The 21,716-nt window shown below is 39.2% G+C and overlaps 1 protein-coding gene across 2 annotated transcripts in view; it reads left to right on the top strand.

Moving 5' to 3' along the window:
- USP22 (ubiquitin specific peptidase 22) overlaps positions 1-21,716 on the top strand; it is an 88,838-nt gene that overhangs the window by 26,943 nt on the left and 40,179 nt on the right. Inside the window, exons 2-5 of one of the 2 annotated variants that reach the window (XM_071443870.1) lie at positions 5,015-5,147; positions 13,946-14,059; positions 14,612-14,656; positions 19,346-19,447. In XM_071443870.1, coding sequence (XP_071299971.1) covers positions 5,015-5,147; positions 13,946-14,059; positions 14,612-14,656; positions 19,346-19,447 — 394 coding nt within the window. The remainder of the gene's footprint in view (positions 1-5,014; positions 5,148-13,945; positions 14,060-14,611; positions 14,657-19,345; positions 19,448-21,716) is intronic. The other variant, XM_071443871.1, reaches the window with a different exon arrangement.

The raw sequence follows: 21,716 nt of genomic DNA, 5'->3' as shown, positions 1-21,716 counted from the left end.
TTCAACTCTAAGAACACGGCTTTGAAATTTTAATTATTTAAAAATATCTGCAATGTCCCAGCCCCTGTACTGGTGTTTGATGGATTTGTGACAGACTGGTGTCAGGAGCACAGCACAGGGAGTCTGGGAGTAAATACAGACTAAGGAGTGACAGAATTGTTGTAAGGCAGATTTGACCCATTTTTGTTTCTCTTGAGGTGCATGCAGGGTACTCAGGAGCAATAAATGCTCTTGGCTCTGCTTTCCCACTGGCTCTGTCCCCCACAGGGCAGAAGAAACTCCGCTGTTGGAGCAGCCACAGGGTCTCCATCTTCAGCAGTGCTTGGTTTCATGGCCTTTTGTGATTATCTGTTCTTTTTTCCTTTCAAAAAATAGGCCAAGGGAAGCACACTGTTCATCACTCAACGTGAGCTGCTGTGGCTGCTTTAGATCTGGGAGAGAATTGGTTGCAAGATGAATGAATAAGAATAAAAATAAAATTCTGTGTCCAGGCTGTGATCTAAACATAGCGAGGGGAATAGAATAGGCAAAAATTCCCAGAGAGGATTGACTGTTCCTAAAATGTGAATATTAAGGTCTGGAACACTGAATATGTGAGAAAATGTTTAAATTTTGCTTCAGTGTCTTGATCTGTGGCCCAGTGAAGGCATTTGCACTTAATATTAAAAAAATTTCAGTCTAAGGTCTCTGACTTTCCTGGTTTGGATTTGTTTTTTCTTCTTTCCCCTGGTCTGCTGTTAAGGTAATGAACACTGCAAACCTTAACTCAGTCTCGTCACTTTGTTCATGTGTCTGTAAGGGATTAAGGACTCAAGAAAGCAGAGTTTTATTGCAGGAACTGTCACAGATTCCTAAGGCTCTACACAAGTGTTGCTTTCACCTTCTTTCAAGTGCTCTGAAGCACAACCTTGTAAGGAATAGTTTGGCAGAGCTGAGGTAACACTTCTGGAGCACAAACGCTGCTCCTGGGGAACAAAGCAGGTTTTGGTGGCAAACTTGGGCATGGAGGCAGCATTTCCCACATAGAACTGTATTCTCTGGGTAGGCATCTGCAGACCTGCCCAACAAACACCTAAATCTCTGCAGACTGAGAATAAAGTTGTCTCTGAAGAAGGTTTGGGCTGGAAAATGAAGCACGCCCACCAGAAACTTGCAGTAATGATTATAACATGTTAGAAAATTAAATACTTTCTCTTTTTTCTGATGTGTCTAAGCATTATATCTATTTTACACAAAAAGATTTACTTTAAAAGATGGGGAAATAAAGTAGATTTGGTTTGGGAAGCTTTAATTTCCTAATGCTACAAATTTGTACCTGATCAAACATTGCAGGGATCCATAACTCGTGTTTGCTTTAAGACTGCCTTAAGAATCTGCTTCTTTCAGTTGCTTGTGAACACCTACAGGGAAGCAACACCTTCCTTATGATCTTTTAACCTCCCAAGCCTCCCACTGTCTTGTTAGTGTTACCTCCACCATCTTTTCCCCTGTACCTTTGTGGTGGAGATGTTTTGCAGACTGTGAAAGGTAGGAGGTCTTTGGCTTACAAGCTTGTAGCAAAAAACCTCTCTGTTCTCCAAGTGCTTTGATATATTTAGTGTGAGCATAAGAGACAAGACTCCTATGTACCACAGTGGAAAACTTCTAAAAAGATATTTTCCCCTTATAATATACAGTTAAATAAAAATTGTACTTCTAAAGCTATTTCTGAAATAGCTGCAAATGTGGAAGAAGAGTTTGTAATAGCTCAGGTCACTGGATGCCGTTGGCTTTGTGGGGATGGTTTATTTCAATTCCCATTGCCATTGGCTGCTTTGAGGAGCCAGTATTACATGAGAACAGGTTTGTGGGTTTTTAGAACAACTGATGCTCCTGCCCTGTGTGACCTTCTTGCTTTAGGTGGAGCCTGAGCTGGCCCAGGACAGCAGAGCAGGAATTGTTGGACTGAGAAGTGCAGGAGCAGAACATCAGTGGATGTGTTCATTTTCTCCACTGCTATTCTGATGGTTTGATGGTAAACTAGTAATAAGCTGTTCTGACAATTTGGGAAGATTTGGGTGTCAGCACTCTAGGTTTTGGCCTAGTGATGCCTGCTGCTTTCTTTTTTAACTCATTTTGTATCATGACTGCTCACAGCATTGAGAGCAGTTGTTGAACTCTTGCCTTGCTTTAGAGGTGATCCCAGCCAGTTCCCCTGTGTGTGTCAGGCACTGATGTTTGCACCCTCTTCTGCTGGGCTGAACCTGGGCCTGTGGGTTAGCCCAGCCCTGGTACCAATACAGGAATTGAGGGAATTCCTCAATTGCAGAGGGATTGAGATGCTGTCAGAACTATCAGTAACTCTCTGTATGTGCATACACCATTTGTATTGTGCAGGACCATTCTTTCCTATCATTTAAAAAGTGATTGTACTCTTCCAGAAGGAAAACATTCACTGCCTCCTCTGGTTTCTCTGTGTGGTTTGTTGGAATATCAGAGCAAGAATAAGGGGGACAGACCAAGGTTTAGTGTGAATTGAAGGAAGAGTGGCTGGGGACATGAAGATGAGGGATTGTGGATGATGGGGTGAAAGCTGGAGAGATGAGGGTGAGGATAATACAGGAAGGAAGCAGGATAACAGTGGGAGAGAGTGTGAAGGAAGGGGAAAACTCTTGGGTAACCAAGGGATGTTCCTGTATCTTGGGGGAGGAGGAGTGACAGGTTGATTCTGTAGCTGAAATCCTGGTTGAGTTCCCTGAAGTATCCAGCCATAAGCAAGACCTAACTTGCCTTTTTTAAAAGTTGAATGCTGTTTTAAAACAAGCTGGTGACTGTATGGATCCAACTGCTTCTCATTACTCATTTGCAGTATTCTGTTTCATCTTAAGACTGTAGCCTCAAGAGATGTGAGCAGGGTGGGAGTATTATGAAACAAAGTAATTTGATTATTTGGGGTGGGGTAGGAGAGTGGCAGCTTTGTTTTAACTTAGCAAATTGTTTAAAAGCACAGACAGATGACAAGGAGACAGCTAATCTGGTTAAGAATAGCCACTATGGTTTTTGATATTGATTTCTTTCCTCACTCTCTCTTTTAACCTTGTTTTCTTACAACTTTTGAAAAGCCACCTTGAGCTATACTGAACAAATAGAGCATATGGATAAATAGCTTCCTCTCAAGAGGTCATTGAACTACTCTTTCAACTTATCACTAAATTCCTTATACATTCTTCAATTCTCTTAATTTCCATTGCAATAAAAACTCTTTAAAGTACAAACTTTCTGCCTTTTAGCCTAAAATGACCAACTTTTACATGCTTGTTATGTCATGTGTTTACAATACATTTAATGCTAAAAGATTTATTTTTAGCTGGCTCAGTAAAATAGCTGCTTGCTGGAGTTGTTGTCATAGCAGCAATCTTAACAGATAGGCTGATCCTATTTAGCTTCTGCAGCCAACGAGCGGCCGTTAGGCAACAGTTTGACAGTTCTGCAGCATTTTTCTAAAGATGGAAATTGTGCTGGTGGTGGTGAATTTTTTTTGGCCCAACTTTAAAATATTTCTTTCTGTAGGTGTGTGGAGTTCGATTCAACATTTTCCCCTAACAACTTATGATAACTTTGAATACACAACATGTGAGATTCAGAATTTAAGTCTTAATTTGTAGGAGCTTGAAAATAAATTACATGGTGGAACATATTGCAAGCTGCTTTGATGATTTTTTTTTAAAAAGCCAAAAGTATTCTGAGAGAAAAATGCCAGACTAGAGAACAAGATTGTGCATCATTTATTCAGCAGCAATTTTAAGTCGTGGCAGACTGGGCAAATATTACTGAAGAATTTTGTGGGTTGTTTTTGATGAAATGCACTGCCTGGGTTAGATGATATCTTAGGATTTTAGTAATCCCAATTCTTATTTTTTTTAGTATGAAGAGAAAAGGGACTTTCTATATTGACAAGCAAAGAAATAGTTTTCAGATTAGGCTGTAAAATCAGACATACCTCTAAGTGTTCTTTGTAGTTCTAAGCTGTTACAGAATTTCAGTTGCCCTCATACATAGGTCTGAATGTAGTTCTGAGATGAAAAGTGAATTTACTGCAAGGAATTTCTCCTGTATGTAACTTCCAGTCACATGGTATTGAACCTAAATTGCTTTCAATGTGGTTGAGTGAAAGACTTACTCTCAAAACTCTCTTAAGTCTCTTATTAAACAGATAAATTAAAAAAAATTATTGAAGTACTTTAGTTTAATGCTAAGAGATGAGTTTGGATGCTGTTGGCTTAGAGTGCTTCAAATACGATTAAGAGTTAAAAAGTCTATTAAACCTTCCAGTGACTTTTTTAGTCCTTAGGACTCACTTGTCAAAATATATTGCTATCATTGACTGTTGTATCAGGGGTGTGTGCTTATTAATTTCCAATGAATCAGGGCAGCTTTCCTCCTGCCCATTCTGGGTAGTTTTGGGGAACTTTCATTGCTTTCAGCTCCTGGTCCAAAGCCAGTCTCAGAATGGCAGAGGCAACTTCTGTAACTCTGGCTGGTATGGATTTGATACTCTGCCACTGTGCTTTGGACTAATGCAGAAGAATCTAATGAAGGAATCTGGCAGAATCTTATAGCAGAGAAATGAAATATCAAATACCCCCACACATTTTAATGTTCAAGTTATGTTACAGCTCTTGAGAGCATCAAGGAGAGGTTGGTGGTGTAAAAAAGCAGAGTTCCTGCCATGGTCCCACCACCCCAACTCCTGCCTCTTCCCCCCTTAACCTCCCTGCTGGGCAGCTCCTTTCCCTGGGCTCTGCTGTTCACCTGAATCATGAGAGCTGCTCCCTGACTGGACTTGCAAAGCTCTTGGACAAATAGAGGAGTTTCCTGTGTCATGTGCAGCTGCTGGTTTTGCACATGAGGACAGAACAATTTCCCTGCTGTTTGCAGCATTCCAGAGTGGAAGGGAAGGGGTGGCCGTGAGAGCTGTGCCTGGGCTGGGGGATGCTCCTGGCACTCACAATCTGTGTCTGTGTTGCTGTTTCAGGCAAAGTCGTGCATTTGTCATATGTGTGGTGCCCACCTGAACAGACTCCACTCTTGCCTCTACTGTGTCTTCTTTGGCTGTTTCACAAAGAAACATATTCACGAGCACGCCAAGACAAAGCGACACAATTTAGGTGAGTTCCCATCCCCGTGCTGCTCATCATCCTCGCTGTTATCCCTCTCCATTCCAGGCCAGCAAAGTGATCTTTCCTTGTACTTACCTCATTAGGCAGAGAGATTAATTTTATTTGGGGTTTGGGTTAGTTTAGTGGTATTATTCTAAACTTGGTGCTTAAACTTCCATTGCATCACTGTTAAGTTTATCTTCACAGCTTAAAATTTCTTTAGTGGCTTGGTATTTATGAATTAATGTCATATATAAAAATGTGAGGAGGCAGAGTTTTGGTTTATTTTTTTTTTTTAAGTGTTAAAAGTGGTGGGTTTGATGCCTGGAACTAGAACATTTATTTCAGTAAACTTTTTTTTTCAGGAGGTCATGCTCACTTCTTTTATTGCTGAGGAAAACACCCATCATTTCTATCACAAAGAAGGCTAATCAAGTAGCAATCAGAATTATTTAAACTGCTGAAGTTAGGAGGCGGGGGGAGTTCCTTCATTTTTCTGTGTTGGCTTCTTGTTTCTATTGGGGTCAGTAACCTAAGTAGTAACAAAACACTTTAATTCATATGGATTACCTTTCCCTCAACAGTCTCATAAAATGCTGGTTTCAAGGCCAACAAGTTCTGTTCTGTCATCTTTGGTGCTATTTCATGTTCAAAGCCAAAAGCCTTTGGTTTTGTTTCAAATTACCTATTGCTTATAGTTCAGAACATTATTGAGTTATAATGCAAAATCCTCATCCATATTAAAATTCTGTTTTAAAATGGATGAATATATAATTTTTCTCCAAATTAAAATACATTCTTGGTGGAGTTATGTAAGGAACAGGAAAAAAAAGGCATTATTTCATGGCATAAATTTCCTCTTGACCAGCGTGGCCACCATTCCTAATTTAATTTATCCTTAAGTGCTTATGGAACAAACTTTATTTTCCATGAAGACAGAGAAGCTCCAGAAGGCCAACAGAGCTGTGTACTCCTGTGCTTAAGAAATGGGTGTGTAAGTTTACTATTTATGGAAAAGATTATTTAAACCAGCAGATCGTTATAGTTTCTTCCTCCATATGTGTCAGGAAAGAAAAAAGATGAGGCTCAGTAGTGGTATAGTTTAAGCTTGTAAATGTCTTGAAAAACAGAATACTGGAAAATAGTACTGAAAATTCCATCATGGTGTGGCTGAGAGCCCTGGGACTGCTCAGCTCACAGGAGAGGCTCAGGAGAACCTCATGAATGGGTACAAATACCTGAAAGAGGGGTTAAAAGTGTCCTGGGCTCTTTCCTGTGGTGTCCAGGAGGCAAGCAGGACAAAGTGCAGTACAGGAAGCTGTGTCTGGTTATCACAAACTGTGAGGGTGACCAGGGCCTGGAACAAGCTGCCCTGAGAGGTTGTGGAGGGTCCATCCCCAGATTTATTCAGAATCTCTCTGGCCATGGGCCTGGGCAGCCTGGATGTGCTGGGTGGCCCTGCTGGAGCAGGGGCTGCACAAGGGGACCTCAGAGGTCCCTACCACCCTCAGCCATTCTTTGGAAACTGAAAATACCAACCCAACCCTGGGTAACGTTTTTCATTGCTTTTTGCAGAGTGTGATCTCAAAGAGCTTTTCAAGTCAATTCATTAGCTGAATTTTTTTTGGAATCTCTACCAGTGTGGAAGTGCAAATTATTTGAGGTAAACGTGAAGAATTTCTGGTAAAAGGGGTGTGTGGGTGTGTATATATATAGGTAGATAAAACAACCTTTTGTGCTAATACTAGTTTATGGCCACATTTAAGGTTTAAAAAATACTGTGCTAAATTGAGACTGTCAGCAGTATTTACCTGTTTATCTGTGGACACTCTGTAAACACTGTAATATTTTTACCACTAAACTCACCATATTTATGGAGAACCTTTTAAAAAAGCTTTATAATTGCACACATTCTCAGCTGCTGTTTATGTATTTGGGAAGCTTAAATTCAAGTTATTTTTTCTGCAAGACAGAATTTGCTGTTGTCTGCTGTAGTGAATTAGCTTGTGTTTCCTTAAAGGAAAACCAAAACTGGATTGTGGAGGAGGGAGATTCTTAAAAATGCTCTTGCTTAGGGACTGTTGTGGTTATTGTCCTGGTGTTAGACAATTAAGGCTGTGTCAGAAAAGGTATGTCCCAAAAGGAATAGCCTTTAGATAAAAAGGGCAAGAGTTAATTAAGCCAAAGCACAAAATACTTTACTGAATAATCCCAAAAAGGATTCTTCTGCAGCTAAATATAAATTACTTGGTGCACAAATAAACATAATGTGAAGATTGTGCAAATGACTGCTTGATTTCTAGTTTTGGAGATTCCTTTCTTTCCATTTTTTAAATGTATATTTTGGTGTTTAATTTCCAGCTGCATGTGAAATGAGCTTTGAAAATATTTTTGTAGTTTTACTAGTGCTTTTGGTTGCTTTTCCTGCTGCAGTTTTAGTTGGGAAAATAACATCTGATAGGCAAAAACAAGTTAAGTGCTTTGAAATTTCCAAACGAAGAGGAATTCTTTTAAAGCACTTGGTGACTTTTTGCTGAGCCAACATCAGTCTCCATGGAGACAGGCAGGAGCTGCACACTTAATCACAGTTGTAAGAAATACCATGGATTTCAGCTGTAACAGCTGTCTGAGCATGGCAGGGATGTGTTTGCAGCTCTCTGCTGTATTTCAGGAGGCTCCAGCATCACATTCCAGAGTGGTTTTAAATACATCCCTTCCCATCTCTGCCTGCCTGAGCCATATGAATTAGGCACTCACAATCTGACTTTACAGGGGTTCCTGTGCTCTTGGATCTGCCTCCTGTTCAATGTATATTAATAATGCTGGACTTAATTTAATGTGTTCTGTGAGTTGTGGATGTGGGTGATGGGTAGGTGAGGTAAGATCCAGCTCCAGGAGCTGCTTTTTTTATCTCTGCATTGCTCAGTCCCTCTCAGTCAGCCTCCAGGACAGTCTGATACTCCCCCTGGGCTCTGTGTGTCTTTTGTCAGGAGTTGTGAAATGCTGAGAGCAAAGTCCTTACTGAGCTCCTCTGGGATTTTTCCTGGTTTTGATCCTGTCAGATATTTCCTTTTCCCCACCTCTAAGAATCTGAACAATTTTTACCTTTTCTTATTGAAACTTTTGTATGATTCTCAATATCACCATCATACTTCACAGTTCTAATGTGTCCATTTCTGGTGCCAGCCCTTTGGATTAAGAAGTTTGCTGTGCTAATGACTTGCATTCTTAGTTAATACTTCCATGATTTCTAGTTTGTGCTTCTTAACCTGCTGTTCAACACAGAGCTGATATTTTTACTTGGGAGTTAAATTCAGGGACTCCAAGACTTCTTTTCTAATTGGTGTCTGCCCCTTTAGTGGGTGGAGTTTTACTCTTGGTGCTATTGCCTATTTGCTAAGTAACCTGAAATCCTTCTGGAGCTATTTTGATTATCCTAAATGAATGTGTGCCATCAACATACTCTGTCATCTTCCTAAATAATCCTTCCAAATCAGGTTCAGCACCTGGGGAATCTGCTGGTGGATTCTATCCTTGTAAAAATTGATGGTCTCTTCCTTATCTTTTCTACAGCTGCTCAGTGAAGGAAAATACACAATAACTTAGTCCCAGAGTAGCAGAAGCAGGAAGATGTCTGTGAACAGTAGCTCTAAAAGAGAAGAGAGGTTGGTACTATAAAGCTCATCTCAAAACTGCAGCAGTGATTAATATATCAGTTTTCTGACTGGGACTGAAAATTCCTGGGCAGACACCAAATGAAGTTTTAGTGTTCTTTCTGAGTGAATATTTTCTGTTGTTGTTTTTTTAATGCCCACACACTGTAGCTGCAGAAAAACCCACTGCTATAGGGCTTACAATCCATGTATTTCTGAATGGGGTCAAGGAGCTGGAATTAATATTCCACTCATAACAACTTAACATAAAATGCTTTGACACACTGTGGTTCCTGTAAATTAACAGTTAAAAGCACATTTTCTATCTAGATTCCATAGGGACACCAGGACATTTTTTTCTTCATCTTATCTTTCCTGGCTTGGATTCATATGGAGTTGTAGGATGATATTCTAAACCATCACAGAGTGTACAGCACAGGGCTCCTGTACAGTACAACCCATTTGGCTCCTGGTGTTAAGTGGTTTGCAGGATAATATTGGGTGCTTGCCATGTTTGGATTGTAGGCAAAATGAATTTAAACATTCGAATTCTAGATCCATATGGGGCCAATAGGCATCTTGAAGACTTCAGATCCACAAAAACATTTCCCACCTGTTGGCTCCTGGTTTGAAAAAAGAAGTAAAAGCAGCACTAATGGAATAGTTCTGCCTTGAGTATTAGAAGATACTGAATGTGAGAGGGAAGGATAGTGCTTGACTATGACTGTAGTTTTTAATGTGGATTAAAAGATTTTGGCAACAGAAGGAAGTTTGGGGTTCGCTTTTGGTTTTTTTTTTTTTTACCCTGACAGTAAATACCTGGAGTTCTCAATGGCTGGATCAGAATTTAGCAGGAGTAGTCCCTTTTCCACCTCTTTTCCTCCCTTCTTACCAGTTCAGGAATTGTGAGCTGTGGTGCAGGTTCCAGGTGCCAGGAAATCAGGAGGAAGGCAATCAGATGCCTGCTTTGTGCTGATAGATCAGACACAAGCTGCAGTGGAGAACTGGCTGAAGTTTAACAAATCACTTCTTGGGAACCTGAGCCAATTACCTGGAATGAGTTTAATGATTAACACTCAAGGTGAGAAATCAGGCAGCATGAATTAGCTTTGGATGTTGGCTTAAAATGGTCTGGAAGAATTGCAAATTTGGCTTCTTTTGTTACAGAAGTTGAAGGAAATGCAACAGACAGTGTTGATTTGAGGTTGATGATATGGCAAGACTGAGTCACAGAAATTCACAATGGAATTAGTTTCAGTACAGGTAAAAACTGACCTGAACTCTGAGTTGCTGCTGGAGGTTTTTATTTTCTACTTGAGTGCACCCAGTGATCCAAGGGAGATGATACCACAACATGATTCACAAATGTCTCCTATCTGATAAATGGTATCAAATATTATGGTAAAGTTCCATATTTCTTTCCATATATTATGGTAAAATCCCATTCCCACTGAGCAAAGTCAGTTCTTTTCACCTGCATCTTTCAAACACTGAACATCCACGGTTTTTTACCTTGATGAGATGTGTACACTCTGGATGTGGCACACTTCCCTGCTTTTGTTGTATTCCCATCCTGACTGGTCTCTAACATTTTCACAAGGACATCAGTGGATATAGTTGGAAAAATAAAGCACTTGGGCTTAACTAAAACACTTTACTTGGCTCCCAGATACAGTTTGAAGACTTTTTGCTGCCAGATTTTAAACTTGCACTCCAGAGCTGTTGTTTTTTAAAACTTAGTGTTCCTTGCACCATAGATAAAGTTGTTGTTGTTCCTGCATGATCTTCTGTGCTGCCTTCTTGTTTCTCCAGGCTGATAGTTTTATTTTTAAATGAAAAATAAAATATATTTTCATTCCTCTCCTGGGTTGCAGCTGCTTATAATTTTATATGTAAAGGAGTCCAAGGAGATCAGACTTTAAAGGAAGGGAAGCTTGTTGTCAGGACAGAAGGTATAAAAGCAGAGAAAAATGTTACATTCCAGGAGGTCTTTTCATTCTTAAATTGCTCTGCCTGTGATCACCAAGCAGGTACTTTGAATTCCTCAACCAGGAATGTAGATTGATCGAATTTAATAAAATGACATTGTGATTCTTTTAAATTGCTTTTTGTTCTTCCTTGTGAAAAAAGGTAGATTTCTACTTGCTGTATATTTTATTTTCCAAGGGTAATAAATTCTGCCATGTGTATTAAGCTAAAACTGAAGTTCACTGATTTCATCCCTCTGTACCTTCCTGAGAGAAGGGTTGGAGTAGTTTTAGGAAATGCAGATCCTGGAAGTTGGGAGTAGCAGCCATTCCACAGGAGCTTCCTAAAAGAGATGTTCATTGTGAGGAATGTGGGTCATCCTGGTAGACTTGGCAGTGGGTTAATCCAAAACACCTGGGCATTATTCCTAGGTTGGTAGTTCCCAAACTTTTTATGAATTTGAGGCCTTTTTGTTAGTTTTGTGATCTAAAATACCAACACAAATACCAGTGCTGAAGTTTGCTACGTGTGCATTCTCATGCTTTACTGTCGTGTTTTTTATGGAATTTTCTGGCCAGGTGTTTCAGTTTGGGATAGAGCTTCATGGCACTTTAGTTTAAAACAAAAAAGGTTTAGCCTAAGAAAGAGGTGCAATATGTCTCATTGCCCCCAGTCCTTTGAGGGAGAAAGTTTTGTGTGGACTTCGTCCTTGGCGTGTGGTAACTTCAGTCAGTGCTGAGGAATTGCTTGCTTGGGTAGAGTTTCTGCCTGTAAAACAGTCCCTTCAGTGCTTCCTCTGTTCTTCTTCACCTCAAGACAACCAGCATAAGTTTAAGTGTATTTCAAGGGGAAAAAAAAAATCAAATTACATTAACCTGAAGCAATTAACTCCCAAACTTTCCTAGTGGGCTCTTTTCCTGAGCAGCCGTGTTTGGGTTCCATGAGAAACTCCTGCCCTTGCTCCGTGCTGTGGCCAGGCCTGTGAGGCTGCCTTGGCACCGGTGCTTGAGGTAATTTGTCCAAAACCCCCTGCAGTCATTAAAAAGACTTTGGAAGTGTTGGCAAATGTACAACTGCATTGTTCCCATAAGTGTGTTGGAGAGAGGATATTTCCTCAAGAGTCCTTAATCAGGTGCTGGACAATTACAGCTTTAACTCCACCAGTGTTTCTGTGAAACTTTCTGATCCTTTACACCAGAAATTCCTTCTGCTCTCTTGTTGGTTTAGATCTTGACATCTCTATTTCATTGCTCAGGCATGTCAATCCAGGAGGAAAGGAAAAGTAAGGAATCCTCTGAGCACAGCTATGCCTACATGTTCTGATGGTAAATTAGAACTATTAGTGCCCACAGAGTCCTTCTTATTCAGTATTCTGCCAGCCCTGTTCTGTTACTTAGGGGCCTCTTGGTGGGATGTTTTAAAAGTATGTGGAGAATAATATTTGGGGTTGTGTTTTTACACCAATATTTTGGATTTTCTGCAGCTTTTTTTGTAGAAAACTCTGCAGAAGTGGTAATGCAATAAGTAGTGGAGTAAATATTGTAGAACTCTAATACTCTGTAAGTTGTGGTATACCACCCCTGCAGTTGCATAGCGTTTCATTACTGATCCTCCACCACAGCTCAGTCTTGTCTCCTTTTGGAGTTTTCTGCTAAAGGAGTTTATTCAGTCCTCTGAGCATCAGGGTGAAATATTCTGGTGTTGGGACATTGCACAAGGTAATGAAAATCCTGAATTTGTGACTTTACATGAGGTAACAGTCCTTATCCTCTTCCACAAACTCAGTGGTCCAAAGAAGCAAAACAGAAGAATGGAGCACATCAGCAAGATGAAAACTGTTTAAAGTAATTGGGGATTATTGAATAATAGGAGAAATAACAAACAGTTGACATAATCATTGAAAAGGTGATTTTAAAAGAGAGGCAAGAGGAAAAACACCAGCTTGCAGCAGACTAAAGAAGAGGGACAGCAGGTTGTATGGGGGTAGAGGCTGAGAAGGATGGAGGAGATGGGGTTAGAAAGGAACTTTACCAAAAACCCTCACCACAAGCACTGCCCCACTGCCAAGGCAGCACAGAGACTTCACCTGTGTTTGCCTGCTGAGATCCATGGCAGAATTCCTGCTGCATGGCATGTGGTTTGGCTTATGGAGCACTTCAGAGTAATTCCATGCTGTTTCTTGCAGGCTGCCTAATGTGGTAATGGTTTCCTGGGTTTAAAACAAGTTCCCATTGCAGTAAGACTATTCTAATAGTGCTATTATCTGGAAATAAAAGGAATTAAAAAACAAAATAAATGAAAGCTCTACACTTGAGGGAGAAGGATGATGTATTTCTTAGCTGTTTGCTGGTGCAGATTGTGTTTTAGTAAGATTTGTTAGTGCTCACAGATTGTTAACTTTCCTGTGATTGTGGCTTTTTTAATATCTATGTATTGAAAATCAGCAGTTTACTATGATTACTTTGCACTTTTTCCATGGTATATGTTGGAGTAAAATGACATTTCTCAGTTAGGTATTTATTTTGTTTCTTGGCTTTCTTTTGTTTAAGGTTGTGCAAGAAAAATATTTTTAACATTGGTCAGTGTTCATTTGTTTATTCTGAAAGGGTGTGTGAAATGAAAAATTGAGACAGAAGTAACCTGTGGCATAAACTACCCTGGAAAACCTTTCCCCTGGAGAAATAGCTTTGAATTTGCTGTGCTGTCTTCTGTTGGAGCCTTCATCTGTATTTTAAGTAGATCCTTCCTAATTATTTTAATGGCCTTGAAGAGAAATGGCTGAAGTCTTAAAAACAGACAGTTCAGACTCATATATCAACTCTTACAGGGCTGGTTCTGTGTGTGTTGTAGTCAGTCACTGTCCTGATGCCTCTTGGTAACTCAGGTGTTTGAAAGGTAAATTGTGGGTTACAAACAGCCTGAAGGCAGCTGATGCTTTGTTGTCCTGTGCAGTTTTTTGCTGTGCCAGAAGCAACTGAATAACTCGCACTGAAACTGGAAAAATGTCTGGCTTTTTCTCTTTTTTTTTTGTTTTTTTCCCTTCCAGATTCTAAGGTACAGATTTTTCTTCTTTTGTGGACTGCTTGGAAGAAGAAGTGCCTGACTTGGAAGCCTGCTTTAAAATGCCTTCTGGTTTATGAACTCACATCTTTTTTCCTCCTCCCCAACTTCCCTTCTGTTTTGCAGCCATAGACCTTTTGTATGGGGGTATATACTGCTTTATGTGTCAAGATTACATATACGACAAAGACATGGAACAAATTGCCAAAGAAGAACAACGAAAAGCTTGGAAATTACAAGGTTTGGTTTTCCTGCCTGAATTTCTTGTTTCTGTTTTTAATCATACCTGTCCCTCCCATTTGTTCAGTGGCAAAAAAAAAAACACTGAGGGGAAGAAAGAACTCTTTAGAGAGAGTAGTGCAGGCAATGGGAGAGAGATGTTCTTCCTTTCCAGGAGTCAGACTGTGGGTTTAACACATGCACCACACCTAATTGTAGCAAAAATATTTTATCTTTAATTGCAAAAAAAATACAGAAATATCTAACATTAATCCTGCAAAAAACTTGCATATCAAAAGTTAGATCTGTATTAGGTAGAGAATGTAACAGTCTGCTCCTTTAGGCTTATTTACGTGGTACAGGCAATAAATCTGTTCCCCTCACATGAAATGCCACCCTTGTGTGTGATTTTTTTTTTTTTTAACTTTTTTTTGAAATAGATCATTCCAGCTTACTTACACACCTGTGCTTTCAGGGTACACGCACAGTATCTATGTAGAAATATTTACACACAAATATATGTACACACATTTGTTTTATTCAGTTTGCTTTCCCTAATTTTTTCTTTTTTAGCCTTCACCCCAACAGTGGTTTCTCACTACCAGTGTACAATGACAGGTAAGAGGCGTGGGCTGGCGACGCACCTCACTAACAAGCGTCCCTTTGCTGATTATCCTGCCATTCTAGACATGAATCACAGCTAAGAATGCCAGTTTTATCGTGCAAATCGTTTTCCTCTTGTTTGGATATGTTCCAGTGATTGAATAATTGCAGCAGACTTGATTTCATATGCTCTTTCCTTGGTAGAATTCCTCCAAAACAAACCTTTTCTCTCTGTTTTTTTTTTTTTTTTTTTCCTGTTTTGTTTTTGTTTTGGTTTTTTTTTGTTTGGAAAGGAAATATCATTTATTCTAAACTGAGTAGTTTGTAAGCATCAGTTTTAAAAGCTTGTCATCTTCCATTTCCAGTGGCCTCTGGGGGGTACGTTTTCTTAAAGTGGGAAAGTCTGTATTTGAAGACAGATGACTTCTGTCTAGTAATGTCTCTTCTGGAATCCATGGCATCCTGTTTCAATGTGACAGCCTTAGTCAGGGCTGATATGACTTCAAACCATTCTTAACCTCATTCCCAATTTTAAAAATAGCAGCTAACATCGTATTAACGAGAGCTTTTCTGCTGGCTCGGAAGATAGCTGCCTTCACTTGGTTCCTACTCCAGATCCCAGTCTGCTTCCTGCTCGTTCCCTCTTTGAGGGAAGGGAGTCAGGGGAAAGGAGGATAGTGAGTCCTAGAACAAGGAAATACACCTTAAAATCTTTTAATACAAAGCACTGGTTTTCAAAGCAAGACAGAATGGGAATAGATTAAAAAACCTTTCATCCAAGCTCTGCACCTATTCTGGAAACTCCTTCAGTCTGTGTTTGGGCCACCAAATGAATCAGCTGCAACAACAGATCTTCATTATTCCATAGAAGAGGAAACCTCCCTCAGTTTCTTACTTTTAAATATGCAGATTTAAAGAGTAATTTCTTAGTTATCAATTGATACACTTATGCCTTGTGGACTGAGATGCAGCCACTTTGTCCTGCCATGGACATCAGCCTGCTGTAGTTTATATTCCAGGGAATTACAGCTACAAGATTGTTCCATTGGTCATCTTGGACCACAGAGTTGTGTAGAGAAGGTCAAAGAATCACCCAGAGGAACTGTGAGGCAGGAATCCTTTGTACTGATTAAATGACTATTGAATGGCACATTAAATATATATATATATATATAACAAATGCATATTTGTGTGAATCTGCACATTCCATCTTCTGTCCCTGGAGAACTAATCTGTAGTGACCAGTGAAGATGGCAAATCAAGGAAGAGACAACAACACTTCAAATTACTGGAGTCTGCAATGTAGACTTTTTTTTTCTTTAAAGTCATGGCATAGGTTTTTACGTCTTTTACGTCTTTTTATTATGAAACCACATATGTCCTCAAAAATTTATGTAAGGAATGAGAGATGTACATGGGAGAAAATAATGGAGAACTATGGGTTTTTTTCCTTCTCTCTCTGTTGTTCCAATCTCTGTGCTCCCTCCCTCTTGTCATCTCAAAGATCCCTTCTTGCTCCAAACTGAATGTCAAGAGGAGCACAAACCCCAGAGTCAGTGTCTTGGGTTTATATTGCTACCACAGTGTTAATTTACCTCAGATCTTGTTGCCAACTTCAGGAACTTCAGAAGTGAATCCAGTCTGCAGAAACTGATTGGCTTAAAAACTGAAGGGTAAATGCAGAAATGTTCAAATTTGTCTCCACAGTGCTTGAAGGTTGTTAGTTTATACTTTAATAGATGCTCACATAACAACATGATGCCTGGAGAAAAAAACAACTTTAAGAAAACCCCCAAATATCATGAGATTCATTTCATACTCCCGTAGTATTAACTCCCAGTGTGCTGAGTTCTCCAGTCCAGCTGTAGTTCAGGGTTATCTGATGTAACTCTGAATGTTGCAACTTGGCCAGTAATTTTTTCCTTTAGTATTGAAAATTAATAACAGGGGAGGTGAGAATACACAGGGCCCTTTGTTCTAATTAATGTCTGAATTTTTGGGAGAGGAAAAGTTGCAATTTGCTGAAGTTTAGCAAAGTAAACAATGATTGAAAAATTGTGACTTTTATAAAGCTGAGCCTTCATTGCCTTTTCCTTCACTCATCCCTATGCCCCTGATGAATTCTCTGAGAAATGCCAATTTGAGTATCTCACCCAATAAAATAATTTCTTAGATGGAGATTTCACATGCTGACTTGAATCTCTGACTATTTTATAGCAGCATTTTTTAAATTACTAATTTTCACTTTCTAACACTACTTTCCTTTAATTGTAAATGGTGACCTGTGCATGGTTTGCAAATCTTTGTTTAAGGTAGTTTATATTGGAGTTTTTGGCATGCTTGTGAGTGTTATAAAACCTTTTTATTAAACCTCTTTCCTTCTTTGTCTCTTGGTTATTTTTTTGTTGTAGTTTTTCATTTTTAAACATCAAACCATTCCTAATAAATGGCTTTGCCTTTTCCAAATTTTCAAGAGTAACATAACCTCAGCATTCCTGCTAAGTTATATAGCTGGAATGGAACAAATTTTAATTTCTGTGTCTGACTTAACTTGTGCTCCTTCTAATGAAAGGCTTCTGCAAGAATGTTTTCTGTCTGGTTTGCTCTGTTTGTGGCATTAATTGCACATGGTGTTTTGTTTCCTTTCATTTCTTTTAAATTGAACAAATATTTCATTCACCCAGAATCTTTACAAGTAATCCAGTCTGTCATGTTTGACCTTACTTAGAGTTGCTCTTGTGACATGCTGTAGTCCCATCCTCTACAGTATTTAAACTATATAATTATATTTAGATATATAAATATATATTAATAGTGCTGCTGATATATGTGGAGCTATTGCATGCCTAAAGTGCACATGTGTTTCCAGGTATGAATTTTGTTGTATTTGACTTAAACCAGGACTTAAACATATCCAAGGGGTTATTTTTTAATTGTTCTCAGGGTTCATCACACTGACTGGCTGTGTTTGGCCATGTTTTAACTGTAGTGAACCCAAACACAGCAATTTACAGCTGCACAATGCAATTGCTGCTGCTAACAAGGTGTTACCAATGAATTTATATGAATTCCTAAGGGAGCATTACAAATATGAGCAGGGTTGCTGGAGACATCCAGTGCCAGAGCTGTTGGAAGCCAATGTTCCATCCCTGTGAAGTGTCCATCTGTGCACCTCCAAAGGGTCTCTGCAGACGTGCAGTGTGTCCAAAGCATTGCAGCTGTGTTATCTCATCAGTCTCAGTCCTTCCCTGCCTTTTCTGTTTTCCTGGGTGTGTAGCTTGATGCTGAACCTTGGAAAGGGAAAGGAAAGGGATTCTGGTATTGTCCCTTAAGTTCCTTGCATAATCTGTTGTTGAATCAAATAAAGTGAGAGATGGGTGTATTTGTGTAAATAAGAATTCTCTAGTCCTTGAGAATCTAAAAATGAGACCTTGTGTTAGTAGAACCTGGAGGGTCAGTAGTAACTATGAATTGAACATTTTTGGGAGGGTAGTTTCTGACAAGCATAGCTATTTCTGAAAATGAAGATCAAAGAGCTATTAAAATTTAATGTATATTATGCAGAATGTGTAAGCCTCCAGCTATATTTTTCTACTATCCTTTTCATATGTATGATTTATAATTTATTTTCTGTAGCAAAGCACTGCTTCTGCTCCATGCATTCTGTGAAAAATAACTCTTAATTGACTTTAATTCTCAGTTTTAGAATAGACTGCTTGCCATCTTATAATTCTTTATTTTTAATGCCAAGATGCCTTTGTGACTCACAATGATTGACCTTGCACAGCAATTTCTGTGCTACATAGAAAGCTGCAGCAGTATTGAGCTGGTCAGCACATGAGTCTTCACTGTTGTGTTTTTCTTGTATCAGGTTTGCACTGAACACAGCTCTGTGCTGATCTAAAATCTGGTCTCCATACTACTGACCTGGCTCATTTCTACTGCACTTTCCTTTGAGCAAAAGAAATCTTCTGAAAATGCAGTGTTGGTCTTCAAAAAGAAAAATGACAGATTTTAGCTCATGAGAAAGGATAGTTTAATATTTGGAGAGTTTTGACTGGTTGGTGGAGGGAGGGGTGGTGTTTAAACCTACTACTAATTTCATTTTTAGATAACATTAGATATGTCAACAAAGTGAATGTCAAAAATTAAAACTTGTCTAATCCTTCATTAATAATAAAAGGAGAGGTCATTCTGTGTAATAGCAGATACATGTAGTAACTGTTCAGTATATTGAATTATTAAATTCTGCTGTTCTCTAAAGATTATCTGTCCATTAAGTTGGATCAGTTTAGATTTATTAAATAACTTGGCAAGTTCATCAATGCTGGTTGTGTCATTTAACCTCCTCTGAGCACAAAGAAATGTATTTTTGAGTAATAGCAAGTTTATTCTTGTGCTGGAATTTCTTTTTTTTAACTTAAAGGAGGATTATAATCCAATAATGGGAATTTTATTGGCCTAGCTGTTCTTTATAAGTTAAGAAGTACCTTTGTTTTCTTATGTTAGTTCTTCTTTGTTCAAAAATTTCGTGATACCTTTTCAAACCATATTTTTTGAGAAGGGATAAAAAGCAATCAGTGTCCTTAACTTGTGCATAAATTGTATCTAACCTAATGGACAGCACGTTGAAAGTTTTGACTTGAACAGAATTTCTAATCCTTTTACTAAAGAACTTCCTGAAACTTTGTTTTATCTGCTTAGGCATTGGAGAGAAGTATTCAACATGGGAGCCGACCAAGAGAGAGTTAGAATTGCTACGGCACAACCCCAAGCGAAGAAAAATAACCACAAACTGCACCATAGGTGAGTTCCAGAAATCCCTTCTGGAGCCAAATTATCACTGATTTGTATGTTCCAAATTCTGTGCTGTTTTTCATTGGTAATTGTGGTGGATTTCTGTAAGCTTTAGAATAACAAAGTCAGTTTATTTTACATTACCTTTTTCCTGCTGTGGAAGGATATCTGCTCTGTCAGTGCAGGTACTGCTGATGATTGAGCTGTGAAACAGCTACAAAACACAATCCTTTTTTTGACAACTTGCTTGTAATGAGAAATCACTGATACTATCTCAGCTCAGCCTTCATCAGAGATCCTGTGCAGGGATGTGAAAGGAAATCCTGTAGCTGGTGCATCCTTGACCAAAGCAGTCTGTTGGTAAATCTGGTTTAGCAGAAGCAGCACATTCCTACTTCGTGTTTTACACTCTAAATGGGATCTCTTCAATTTTGTATGAGCTCTGAAAAGTGATTTTATTTCTCCAGTGGTGTCAAATAGCAGGTTTGAAATGCATCTCAAAGGTTTAATGCTTAAGAGTTCAGTGATCTGGAGCAAAGAATTCTCTGAAATGTGTTCATCTGCATCTGGCTGGACAATGTTTGGGTAAAGGTGATAAAAATTAACAGTTCTCCCAATGTTTTTCCTGCTGTTTTTAGGTTGGGTAGCAGGGGGTTAAAATTAGCTCCCTGAGAAGCTCTCATTAAGATTATTGGGCATTTTCCTATGCTGTTAAATGCACAATAACATTTTAATGGTGAGGTTTGGAAAAAATGGTTAATGGTACATGATTGTTAATTGTACAAGGTTGGAGGTGTAGCCATAGACATTGCAAGTAGGAAACTGAATTTTTTTCCAGAGTTTTAAAGTTCTGTACTGTTTCATGGAACATGTCACGCTTTCAGCACGTCTGCATTTGTCAAAATACACTGAACATACTTTCTAAAGCTTTCTAATGTCATGTTTCTAATGCAGCAAGTCATTTAATCCAAAGTATGTGTATATTTATTTGGAAAAAATGGACTGAGAAGCACAGAGTAAGTTGAAAATGTATATAAAATGGTAATTCTAAAGAACCTATGTTTTCAGAGTCGTGGGACAGAGAAGACAGTTGGAAAAACATCTGGACTTTGGAAACTTTAAACAGCCTAGGAAAAATTAACTAAGCAAAGATTGCTTGCATCATGTTCACATTGGGATTTGTGTTCTGAGAAACTCCAGTATATTTTGTAAAGAACATTACAAATTAGTAAAGATAATAGAGCTGGGGAGGGGGGAAGAGGTTCGATAAAACGTTGAAGGTTACCATGACCTTTGTGAAGAACTGAAGCACATTTCAGTGTTTCTCTTTGCAGTCAGAAGGAATGCTCTGCCTGCTCTTGGAGGGTTTGGAATCTTTCAGGCTGTTTAAAAAGGCCGTGGCTGGTGGTGTGAAATCTCATCTGCGCTGCCTGGGCGGGAGAGCTCCGGGAGCACGGGGACAAGGCACTGACTGATCTCTTCACTTCTGCAGGCCTGCTTTTAAGGGTTTGCCTCCTGAGCCCTGGAGCTGCCTGTGTGCTGAGATTTAGAAAGTAAAGAAAAAAAATCAAAGCACCCAGGAGCCATAATGCAGTTTTGGGCTGCAGTTAAAAGCAGAAGACTTGCTTTCTTTCACAAAAATACATTGGGGGTTTAGCTCAAGGAAGAAAAGATCTGCCATTGTCCTTGAGCCTTTTCTCTCCACCTAACCTGATGCTAAATATAAATCTGCTTCAGAGTCTTTTTGCCTTCCCTCCCCTCACTTTGACTTGTCTGTTTGCAGTTTCAGATCAGTGAAGAGCCTATTTGCAGACTGAAATGCTGCAGTAGCTGGACAGTCTCATTTCTCTCTTTTTCTAATACTCAGTTCTTTTGAAATCAGGTTTTTATCAATCCCATAGCAGATATTAGTGAATCCAGTTTATCTTCTGAGGTAGGTAAATGGCTCAGAGAATAGGCATGATGTCCAGTTTTATTGGTTCTGGAAATGAAAATGATGCTGATAACCATCTCTGATAGGCGCTGCACAGCTGTTGAGCACTTCTGTTTACACAAGAGTCTGTTAAAACATAACCAGCTGCCTTTTATGCATAAAATCCTCTTTTCAAAGCTGTTTTAAGAGGAAGGCCAGGGAGAGGTTTGTGGCTTTCTATCCTACCCCAGAGATCCACAGATATCATTTGGGTGTGGAACATTTTGCTGCTCTGCCATGACCTAGAATGGTGGTTGTGCCAACATTTGTTTCAGCATTTGTATAAGACAATTTATCAGTGTTACA

This window comes from Agelaius tricolor, unplaced genomic scaffold (genome assembly GCF_023055355.1).
Source record: "Agelaius tricolor isolate 1412-34295 unplaced genomic scaffold, bAgeTri1.0.p SCAF_19, whole genome shotgun sequence".
Classification (NCBI taxonomy): domain Eukaryota; kingdom Metazoa; phylum Chordata; class Aves; order Passeriformes; family Icteridae; genus Agelaius; species Agelaius tricolor.
Note: the sequence above shows the minus strand (reverse complement) of the source record. Positions and strands in the feature narration are given on the sequence as shown.